A 12,420-nucleotide genomic window follows, 5' to 3' on the forward strand; every position below is an offset into this window, starting at 1 on the left:
AACAACCGATTCCGACTCTATCGGTTGATGCATTTGAGCTGGAATTCATGCTGGAAGTCTGAACCGGTTCCGGACTCGTTTGACTGGGTAGAGGAATAACCGCTGTCAAATCAGTCGAACTCAGCCACAAAAAAAAACATGACGACAGTAGCGCACCTAGTTTGGATATCCCAACTACCTTCGAAACCGTTAGATTTTTTACACAAGTTTAATGATGAAGATGGACGTCTGTTCGCTGTGATTATACGTAGCATAGCATAGCATATACGATTGCATAAATCGTATATGCACCTTGCGCTGTTACGCCCCCTGCAAAACTGACTCAGACATAACTTCGTTAAAAGTTTTATAACTTTCTTTAACAAAGTCGGATTCACTAGCAGTCTTCGACAAAGTTGTAGGCAATTAAATTATCTTTCTTATTTTTACTTATAGTGATAATATGATGCATACAGTGCCACCTAGCGCCGAAAATGCGAGTTAGTGGGTTTTCCCCATGTAAATTGTTGAAAAATCCCATACAAACTTCAGGCACGTTGGTCCGGTAGCTAGACTTGTCCGATTTGCTTCAAATTTGGAGCAGCTACTCCTGGTGGGACTAGGAAATGACTGAGGCATGGGCCGATAGGGGTAATTTTTTTCCTGTCACTAGTGTACAATATCTTCTCTATCATCGATCAACCAAAGCGATGAATCCGACAGTGAAATTTAGATGGCACTGCAAACACAAAACGGAAAACGGGTGTATTTTTAGCGACTTCGAATCACACACGTACTTGTCAAAATTATTAGAACAAGACCGAAGACTCCATATCAAGAAGACTGATATCTCTTTCCTTCCCCCATACAAACGAGAAGCGACAGAGGTTACAGCGCCTCTATTGGAAGAAGGGAGGAAGCTTTATGTAAAAATGTATATGTGTGTGTGCATCACTATGGAAAGTACCACCTTTACCCGCAAGTGGCGTTGCTGTTACTGTCTCCGGATTCTGGACAGAGTTGCCAGTCTTCTTGATATGGAGTCTTCGACAAGACGCCACATTTTCTACACGTCACCGAAAAACTACTTAAAATTAAGTACTTTTGATTCAATCTCGTGGTATCGTGCAGGAAGGTAAAATTAGGTAAAGTGTGTTGAAGGTAGTTTCCATTTAACTACGGCAAAAATCATAACTCAACCTTGAGTTTAATTTACTTAAATTTAAGTTGAATTTACCTAATTTTGAATATACTCCAAACAACTCAAAAGTGCCTTACTACACGGAAGACCTCGACTCTCGAATCTCTCGTTTTGTTTTTGACAACACTAATAAGTGCGAAAGCGACGCACAACTCAAAAGTACCTAAATTTACGTTAAAAGAACTTATTCTGTAGGTTGTTTTATTTTTGCGTGTACGCAAAACTGCATTATTCTTGCGATTACCTCAAAAATCAACACACAATCAAACAAAAGAAAAGATCTGGCGAATGGTTAACTCCTATTTCCGATTTGATTCGGCAGTGCTGCCAATTTTCCACTTGCGAAATTTTCACTCTACTATACCAAAACTAGTCCCTTCGAAACAACAACCCAACATTCCGTATTCGCGGGATAATAAAGTTCAAATGCATTCCGCTGTTATACCAGGTAACGGGAAAGATGCCACTGATTGATGATTATATCCGCTAACAATCCAGAATCCCTTCGGGTGGGTGTTGAAAAATGTATTTTTCCTTCTCGTTTAACACCAACAACAAACGACCTTAATTGGGTGCTGCTGACGCGGGCGCCCCGTTGGCTATCGCATTACAGGGTACCAGCAGGAGCGAAACGTGACCTATGCCCAGGGATACGCTGTCTTACAGCCGGCAGCAGCTTGGCCCTTCGCCTTTCGAAAGAGTACGGCAATAGCTTATTCCAACATCCACAGGTCCCCCGGTGGTGGTGGTGTTGGACAAAAACAGACAGACTGACAGACAGACATGGGGGAATTGGTTCGTGATCAAGCGCATGCTATTAGACTTCATATTTCACTCACAGGCGTCACAGACACGGTGCGGCAGTGCCAGATCCGCTTCGACAAACAGTTGTGTTACGGAGGCGAAAACCAGATAAAGAGGGTCCACTTTCTCAATTTGTAACTGTTGAACAGACCGAATAAATCACTTTATCCTTCTGGACCTTTCGGAATAAGCAATTTACTTTCAGTCAACCTTAAAGGGTGTTAGGAGTTAATCTGATTGCTCCGAGCATTGGGATATTTAAGATATAGTTAAATAAAAGAATTGTAAATGTTTTCTAACAATACATGACATTTGCGTACAGGAAAAGCACAGCACAGCGCCTTACTTCCAGTGCTTCCATAGAACACATTTCTTGAGCGTTTTTTCAAAACATCATATCTGCAATGAGTTACTCTCTTTGTTTACTTTCTCTTTCGATTTTTCGGCGTCACTATAACACTTTTCACTTATTTTACAGTACAGATCGAAAGACGGTGGTTTAAACTAGCATATTATGCAAAGAGTTGAGGGATAAATGTTAAAGTGACCGAATTATTAACAGAAGAGAAAGTAAACAAAGAGAGTAACTCATTGCAGATATGACGTTTTGAAAAAACGCTCAAGATTTTAATGTCAAACAGAATGCTACGTCACTGACGGGGCTTCCAAACCCAGTTTGAAAAATTTGTAAAAACTGACTGGCAGTGACTGAGCATTCCGTTTCACCATTTTTAAAGCAATCAGTAAAACTCCTTTCGCAGGTTTAACCCACTCCAACCGTGTCAGTAGTTTTTCACACGCTCCAACAGCACTGATTGCTTTGTAATTGGGTTATTCTATGTGCACCCCAATCTATTCCGGCAGGTAGAGGAAAGAGAAACGAAAGGTTGAACATCTATTGGCATCGGTTTTAAGGGTAAAGTTCAGTGGTTTTTTATTCAACTGGAACTGGACAGTTGGGCACCGGTTGAATGTGAACCGCTATTATAGTGGACTGTTTTACTATTGGAAGGTGAGATTTTGGAAGCAAGATTATTTGCGCATAATACTCTCCTCTTCTACCCTCCCCAAGGTTTAGGGGCTTGACGGTATTGCAAACATCATAAGGCATATTGCGTGTATCAGTCCTACAGAACCTCTGACAGACAATTGCTTTATGATGGATATTGCATTACGTCTCGATAGTGGTGCATCGAGGAGACCGAGAGGGCTTATGCGCCTTTTTATCTTATATGTTTCTTCACACTTTGCACCTGCGCATACCAATGCTAAACCACTGGTCTATGCGTTGGTATGCGCAGGTGCAGGGTATGGCCGACTGGCGGATCGACGTGGATTGACTTTTGCTGTGTGTCGTGTTTGCAAATATTCTATTGGTGGTATTCGTCGACGGGGCTAGCAGAAGGAGTCATTGTGTGTCCATTTATCGGTCGACTTCGTCATCGTGCATATACTGATTAAATTAATTTAATAAAGTAGAATAAGTAGAAACCTATTAGTTGTAGCTTTGTAATAATCGTAGTTTTTCGTACTAGTGTGCAACTGTTATGTGCTAGTCGTATGTCTATCTATGTATGTATTCATCTGAGTATTTGTGACAGTTGGGTCAGGGAATGGATGCAGAACTGACGTATATGATAGAATAGTGGCTAATACTTCTGGTGATTAATCTGAGCATTTGGTTCTATTCATGCGGGAAAATCGGCTTGGATAACTTAGGGTACAATAAATTTACCGATGCACGTGAGTCATCCATTTCCGGCCAGCATAGCATGATGAAAGTCTAACAGAATGCAATTGTCGTTAATAATAAATATACAACATTTGCTGCATTTACACGAGTTTGATTGCATGTTACATGCGTTTTTCTATTCTACTTCATTGGTCTGTTTCTTTTGTATATCTATTAGCTTGCTTTTCCATTGTTTATGTACACCAAAATAGTATTGTTCAATTTATACACTTCTAGTCAAGCTCTTTGCATTTTTTTTTCTTTATTCGGCATGTTATGATTCCTTTTATTAGTATATCTCTATTATACGCTATCTATACTCATATAGGTACAAACGCTCGTGACCTTCGCGATAACACAAACCTGGCTACAAACGCGACCATGCAATTGCAATAATCCACACATACTTACGCCCGCGATTTCGCCTACATGAAAACACCACGGTAGTTAAGTAAACGTAGCATCTGTAAACTTCCAAAAGCGTTCTCAAACATTAACCCACCACTCGCGCGATTATTAAACGGTCACGTCCGAAAGTTTTACCAGTCTGAACTAATGCCTTCAGTTGAACCAATCAAAAAAGTGACGCTCATATTCACTAAATAACACGTTCCATGGTGACATCACCTGGAACTCAAGTGATATGGGGAAACGGACTACCATCTGTACCCTACACTCAAAATTAAGCATCAGATTCACGGTCCACGCGCGATCAAACAAGAATACACGGTACATCATTATAAAATCAAAATTATACACGCGAAGTCACATACACGTGACAAACACGTTAATATACAAATGCTTGAGCCCTTCGCGACCGTCCCCGGCACCTACAGCCGCGATCTCGTAAACATGATAACATCCCGGTGATAAAGTGAATGTCTCAGCTACTATAAATTTTCAAACACAGTCTCAAGCGTGAACCTGAAAACTCCTGTACTCGCACGATCATGAATCGGTCACATCCGGATGATTCTATCATTGATATCAGCAGACCAGGTCCATGCGACCAATTGGATCAATTAAAAAAAATAAAGCTCTCATATCCACTGGACACCACGTTACATGGCGACATGACCGAGGACTCTAGTGATATGGGGTAATTTACTCCCTGTCAGAATGTGAATTGTGCACCGAAAACTAACTATCAGAATGAAGGTCCGCGTGACCATCCAAGAACGCACGCGTATATAGGAAATGCCACACGGTTCCAAAATTCAGTCTTGTACACACGAAGTCACATGAACGCACACCTACGTTCACGGTCGCGCAAACTTAATAATAATAAGGAGAACGTTTTAGCACTCACAAGGTTTCAAACGCTGTCTCAAGCGCGCACCTACAAACGTCTGTTTTCGCGCGCTCATGAATCGGTCACGTCCGGAAACCATTACTCTTATAACTTAGGTCCATACATTCAGTAGGACCAATCGAAAAATAAAGCTCATATCCACTAGACAACACGTTCCATAGCGACATCACCGGGAACTCTAGTGGTATGGAAGATCTCACTCTCTTTTAGCATCTTAGTCGTACAGCAAAAATAAAGTATTAGATCTACGGATCGCGCGCGATTATCCAAGAACACGCGAATATGCGAATGGCACACGGTTATAAAATAGAATTTATGCACGCGAAGTTACATACACGTTAGAACACGCGACATACAAACGAACACGCGATCCAACACGCTAACGCACAAATGCTCGAGCTCTTCGCGATGTAACACGCGATCGCGAGTCCCTACGCCCGCACATACCTGAACCGTACGATGAATATCACATTCAGAATCACGGCGCGCTATAATTGGCCTAAAGCAGTGTTTTAGTAGGCGACATTGCCTGTCTCGTCTGCAAATTGTAGTATGTGATTCTGACGGGGAGCCCTTCCTTTTACTTCTTCAAAAAAAATTATCAAACATAAGGTACTTTTTGCACAATTATACAAGAGGACCCCCTTAAGACAGTATTCGCCCCTGCAGTTTTTCGCTATCTGGAAGATTAACCCCAGCTGTCTTGATGCCGTATCCACAATGCATAAAGTATGTAGTTAGTGCCGAATCGAAGATAACTACGAGCTCCTTGACGTGAGAATGTCTTGGAATACTCGAATCGAACAAAAGATAATTGAACTGAATGTAAAACGTTTACGCTCGAACGTGGCGATTGAGTTGATCAGAGCACGCAGTAAATTTTGAATCTGATAGAATTCAGCATCGATTGAATCCCGTATCTATCAAAAAATATTCGGGTTCATGTAATTTGATATTGGTGTTAGTAAAACAGAAGTAAAATATCACTGGGCCGAGATGGCTTCCTCGTGGGATACCGGGTCCCGCCAGCACAGAAGCTCAGATTTCTGATGAGATCATAGTGAAATCAAAACATGCATTTCAAATTGTTATTTTTTTATTCGTGCTAGATCCATCTGACGTCTTGACTTTAGTGAAAAACTATAGGTATTTTTTCTCCTGAACTCGCATGTAAATCGAATCGATTGAATCGATTAACCATTCGACTGTACAAATTGTCTGCATCAAAAACACAGCAAGAGGCATGAATCCGCAATAGCAATTTCTGGATCTATCATACGAAAATTCTCCAGCCTTTCGCTACTGCTAAAACCACAGCGGTCTTCATACAGGAGAAGTGGGTCGAGTCAGAGCAGATGTCTAAGAGCTCATCTAACAAATCCGTATCAACTTCGGAATAGGGCTAATAAGATTTGTAAACAAATTTTTGTTTTGCTGATTTCTCTTTATTTGTTATAATTTCAACACAGAAAACATTTGAAATTGATTCTACCAAGGGTAAAGATGTTGATTAATGTGTATCTTTCATGAAATTCAACTCGGCAGCGGAATAATGAGCGAAATAAGTTTGTTTACAAAAATCTCATTAACTCTTTTGAAAAATCATATTGAAATTTGCCTTGAACAGATTCTATACATTCATACAGCCTTATAAGGAAACCGAAAAACCGAGGCATACTTTAGCGTTGATCGGACAAGCGAGCAGTAAAGTTTGTATCGGCACAAGGGGTCATCAAAGTCATAAACAGATTTCAAAATGAAACCTAGGCTTTGGTTGGCTTTGTCGACTATTGTCGACATCATGAATGTCATTTTAGAGTCATACAATACGCCAACGTCCTTCACCTGATCAACGCGATCGAGGTTGCTCCCTGGCATAAAGTAATCGTTAATTATGGGCTTTCTACAACGACAGAAAAACCCAAAGAATACACCACTTGGAGACGATGATAGTTGAGGTAGTTGCAGCTGTCCCTTCAAGTAAAACCTGCAATCAGGTTCAGGTCGTGCGACAAGAAAAAAATTCAAATCTTCAGCATGGATGAGCAAACCATCTTTGTCAAGAAGTGAAACATCGTCGAAAAACAGTCTGAACAGCAAAGGACTCAGATTGCTTCCTGGGGGCACATCGATCCGTGACGAAAGCCCGGCAGATTAGGTCGAACCTGTTATCTGTGGTACAAATGTGAACTGAGCCATCTATACACTCTCGATGAAGCTCTCAGGCGTTGGAGTTTTGTTTTTTTCTTCAAAGAAATTATATGAGTTAGTATCGCTAAAAAAGAACTATGTCAATAGTACGACCAGAACAATTACGAAGCAGATTGCATTGTCGCAAAATATGATTTTTTGCGCTGCATTTTATTGATTAAAATTGAAATCTGAAATTGATTAAAAAGTGTGGTGGTGATGATTGAAATGTCTGTGATCATCGAAATAAAATGCAAATAAAGGGCGAACACGAAATTATTGCGACACATTCAATAGGGCATAACTTTTTTTGCCATTGGGTAAAAATCAACCAAATTTTGCACACTTTCTCATTGATGTGTATTCTTTACATGCTGTCAAACTCGAAGTCGTGTTTTTCGATTCAACCAAAATGGAGGTGAACCAACGCTAGTCGAGAGAACAAATTCTTTCCAAACACCTGGAATTTCCTGACCTGTCGCACCGGCAGTTGGAAAAAATGTTGAACATTCACCATTCAACCGTCTCCAGAGTGTTGAAACGGTTCCTGGACCGGTTGACGTTGGACCACGGCAAAGGAGCTGGAAGAAAACCGGGACCGGAGAACAAAATGACGGAGGGAAAGGTGAAGCGGATGATTAAAGCAAATCACAACGTCTCAAGCCGTGATTTGGCTAAAAAGATCGGCATGTCGCAGAGCTACGTCCAGAATGCAAAGAAGAGAGCTGGACTACACACATACAAGGTACAGAACTTCCCAAACCGCGATGAGCGGCAACAATCGACGGCTAAAACTCAGGCACGGAAGCTCTACGAGAAGATGCTGACAAAATATGGCTGCTGTGTGATGAACGACGAAACGTATATAAAAGCCGATTTTAAGCAAATTCCGGGGTTGGAGTTTTTCACCGGCAAGAGCAAGTTCTATGTGGACGATAAATTTAAGAAGAAGAAAATGTCGAAGTTCGCCTCCCAATATCTCATTTGGCAGGCCATCTGCTCTTGCGAACTGAGGAGTGAGCCTTTCGTGACAAAGGGCACAGTAAATGGCGAGATCTACAAATCTGAGTGCCTCGAGAAGCGCCTTTTGCCGTTCTTGCAGCAGCACGACGAAGCTCCGCTATTTTGGCCAGATTTGGCATCATGCCACTATTCTAAAAGTGTTCTGGAGTGGTATGAGACCAATTCTGTCCATTTTGTTCCAAAGGACATGAATCCGCCAAACTGTCCGGAGCTGCGCCCGGTGGAGCAGTACTGGGCAATGATGAAGCGGGAACTTCGGAAGAGCAAGAAGACAGTCAAAGACGAGAAGGACATGTTAAGAAAATGGAAAAAAAACTGAGTAACTGGTACCGGATGACACTGTAAAGACTTTGATGGAGGGCATCAAGCAAAAATGCGTTCAATTTTACACTCAAGGCTTCATCGATTAACTTTTCTTTTAATTTTTTAAGTAAATACATGTATAAAACTACCCTAAAATTTTGGTTTAATTTTAAACATTATAAGAAAATTGGCATGACATTTTCGGTGTCGCAATAATTTCGTGTTCGCCCTTTACTTCGTCTCATCTGGATGAAAGAAAGAAAATCAAAACTCAAATCGATAAAGAAGAAAAGGTATGTTGAAGTTCATGGTGGATGTAAGCAGTCATAATTAAAGTACCTTGCATTTACTAGCAAGGCACAATCGTACATATACTATTGTCTGAATTGGGCTCGGCACTCTCCGTAACAATGCTGCACAACGCATTCAACATCAACTCGTCGAAAAATGCCTAGTCTAAAATATTACCACCTTTTCAGTCTTCTAAATCGATTGGGGAACCTGGAAGGACATATTTCACTAAGGTATTCCAGTTAATATGACCACATTAATATGTTTGCCATGACTAAACAAATATTGCCCACACACCCACCCACATTTAACGTGTCATGCTAGTTAAAGGTCTATACCAAACATAAAAGACAAACGCCTGCTAGCAGCTAAACGATCGTTTGGTTCCACTTTTATGACCCATATTAGAAACCATCCGTCACGTTTCACTCATGAATCTTCCAGATCCGTGCGGTTTGTGCGCCCAACGTCCCTAGACGGAATGTCGTCGTTGATGTGCTACCTTGATCCATAGATTGTTTATTATTATTATTATTCATTTCGTTCTCTCAAATTAAGTTTCAAACGTATCCTAACCGCTTCTACCAACAATCTATTTCAAAGTAATCGAATCACGGCGATGTATTTCCATATAACTTTTTCACATGCTCACGTGCACAGTTACAATACAATGTCCACCATTTACTCGTATCTACACGATATCGATAACAGTTATTGGGTAGCACTGATTCTCACTCCTTTCTGTCATATCCGGTTTCATTCTATCTCTCTAGACAAACACACAACTCGGCCCCCACGGAGGGCGTACGGTCGCCTCAGCGTCGAATCCGACGATGCTCAAACGCTGCGACGTGACACCGAGCTTAACGACAATCTGATTGATGTAGATAGCGAACTCAGCGTGAGCAACAGCATCAATAACAACAATGTACTGGTGAAAAATCAGAACCATCCTACCAGCGGTAGTGGTGGTGGTGGTGGTGGTGGTGGCGGCATCGGGACGACACGCTTTACCACCAGCACAGGACCAGCAACCACAGCGACCACGACGATGGGCAAGACGAATGTTGGTGGCTCGTCGTTTCCGTACCCCCACGACAGCCACCACTGCTACGCTGCTGGTGACGATGGTGACGACGTGAACCGGAACCAATCCAATTGCAACGAAACCGACTCCGATCTGGAGCTGGATGCGACCATCAAGGAACAAAGGCTCGAGGAGCAGACCATTTCGCGGCTGCAAGCGATGTCGTTTTCCGACGACGATGAGTACGGTGAGTACGTAATTGTTTTATGTGGGGTTTTTTTCTACATACATTTTTTGTTTTGTTCGAAATCATGTTAGGTTAAAAATAACATGATCAAATTGTTGGGAATGGCTCAATTTTTAATATGGGATTCACATTATTCCGCAAGCTCTACATGCTGCTTGTTATATTATTGTTCGTTGAGAAATTGGAAAGGATTCCTTTTCAAAGGAACTAATTGAAGCCAGTTGGCTTAATTTCAAAATGAGTTTCAGATTTTGAAATTAAGCCAACTTATTATTCTGAAATGTATCCATGTATTGACCGCTGAAAAACATCGAAATAAGAAATTGGGCCAAACCAAATTAAGCTATTAATAACATTAAATAGATTTTATCATAATTTGGTTCTGTCGATCTACAACCTTGCCGGGTCGGTACTGCTGACGGCAACACACATTTATCACCTTCCACCATCACAAACAGTGCATATGAGCAAAAAGTGACACGATTTATGTGCGCCCCAGACCTTCCACAGCGCAGTGTCACTCACTTTTCCGATACAACGACAGTTTGTCAGCGTGGAAGATGGAATGCCGATCCGAACATCATTTGACGTAATTAATTTAGAAAATCGCATTTACTGGCGGGCGTGTGTTACACGTGGAGCATCGTTTGCGCCTAAAGTTTAGCCTGATGGTAGAGCAGTGGTTCTTTTGCATCAGCTCTGTATCGCAGGGCTCACTAAAATTTGTGTTGGGGAATTTGCTTTTCCGAAAAATTTAAGGTAAGTCGATAGTAACTCTTTCAATTTCAGAGCTATCCTGAATGCGACCTGAGAAAGTGGCAGCACTGGCGAAACGCCCGGGTGTTGTTGTTAACGTTCAATATTTTTAATTGTTTATCAGTGATATACAGTATATTCAACAGGAAAATGAAGTCAATCGTTCAGTATATCATTTTTCCTGTTTTGTTACGTGTTAGCAGATTGAAAAATCGCGAGAAAAGTGTGATTTTGCGTAGAGATTTGTCGTCACAACAGTTCCATTGAAGTATGTGAAGCAAACCGCCAAAAATACCCCCGTTTGTTCCGCTTAGCGCCTACAACGCCATCTGAATCTAAGTAGCTGATGCAACAATTCCACGGATGGAGGAGAATTCTTCACAGAAATGTCATTTTTCAATGCTTGTCTTCATAAATAGTTTCCTCCATAAAAGCACTGCCGGTCAGTGGGAAATGGATTATGTACACACACGCGCACACACACGCACACACACATATACTCTCTCTCTCACACACACACAGAGTACGTTGGGTCGTCGGGGCGCCTGTGAACCGGACGTAAAGCTTCACCGGAATCACCGGACCGACCTCGACACCCTCCCGGGTAGCTCGTGAGTAGGCTAGATCCACCGCCGGGGATTAGACCGATTAGATCGCACAGCTAGCAGTGGGTCCTTGGGGCGCTGGTGAACCGAAAGCTACGCTCCACCCGGAATCGCCGGATAGACCTCAGCACCTACTGGATGGCCTGTTGAGTAGGCTAGATCCACCGTCGGGGACTAGACCGAGTAGTTCGCCAACAAGTGAGGGCGGGAGCTGAATGGCTCATCGGGAAAGTAGAGCGAAATGGAACGAGAGGGAGCCAAAGGGCTCAAGGAATTATGGCGCTAAAACCAAAGAAGAATCTATATCGGGAGAACTTCCTACGCCGGGAAACTCTCCGTCGGCGTAAGCTGGATTCACCGCCGGGGACTAGACTGATTAGACCACGACTAGACACCACCAGTCGCGGGTCGTCGGGGCACCAGCGAACCGGACGCCCTGCTCCACCGGAATCGCCGAACTGACCCTCTACACCTGGCTGGTTGGCTCGGTTTCGGGAGAACTTCTCTCGCCGGGAAACTCTCCGTCGGCGTAAGCTAGATTCACCGTCGGGGACTAGACCGAGTAGTTCGCGAACAAGTCGGGAGCTCAAAGAGTAAATGGCGCTGCATTGTACGAGAAGGGAGTTGCGGTGCTAATTGGCACAAGGGAGCCGAGTCGTGGTGCTGAATGGCGTAAGGGAGTCCAAGGGCTCGATGAATTAGGCAATCTGAAGTTTGCCGCCCAGATTGTCTTCGTAGGGGAGAAGCACTAAGTCTCGACTCATAGCCAGTTTTCCGACTGCCATGCAGAAATTGCCAGTCTGTGTGGATGGTGAAGAACTGGTGGTGCATCGAGGAGTAGGGCTGTAACCCTACTGAAGGAACAAACTACTAAATAGTTGAATTAGAGTGGGTGCTATGCACATAAAAACCCCTCCCCCGAAGTAATGTCGTTAGGTACTGCCGGGTAG

The 12,420-nt window shown here is 42.6% G+C and overlaps 1 protein-coding gene across 1 annotated transcript in view; it reads left to right on the top strand.

Annotated features, from left to right (window-relative positions):
- Positions 1-12,420, top strand: part of LOC131683906 (uncharacterized) — a 155,321-nt gene that overhangs the window by 61,475 nt on the left and 81,426 nt on the right. Inside the window, exon 2 of the mRNA XM_058966312.1 lies at positions 9,609-10,109. Within this exon, the coding sequence (XP_058822295.1) occupies positions 9,609-10,109 (501 nt within the window). The remainder of the gene's footprint in view (positions 1-9,608; positions 10,110-12,420) is intronic.

This window comes from Topomyia yanbarensis, chromosome 1 (genome assembly GCF_030247195.1).
Source record: "Topomyia yanbarensis strain Yona2022 chromosome 1, ASM3024719v1, whole genome shotgun sequence".
NCBI lineage: Eukaryota > Metazoa > Arthropoda > Insecta > Diptera > Culicidae > Topomyia > Topomyia yanbarensis.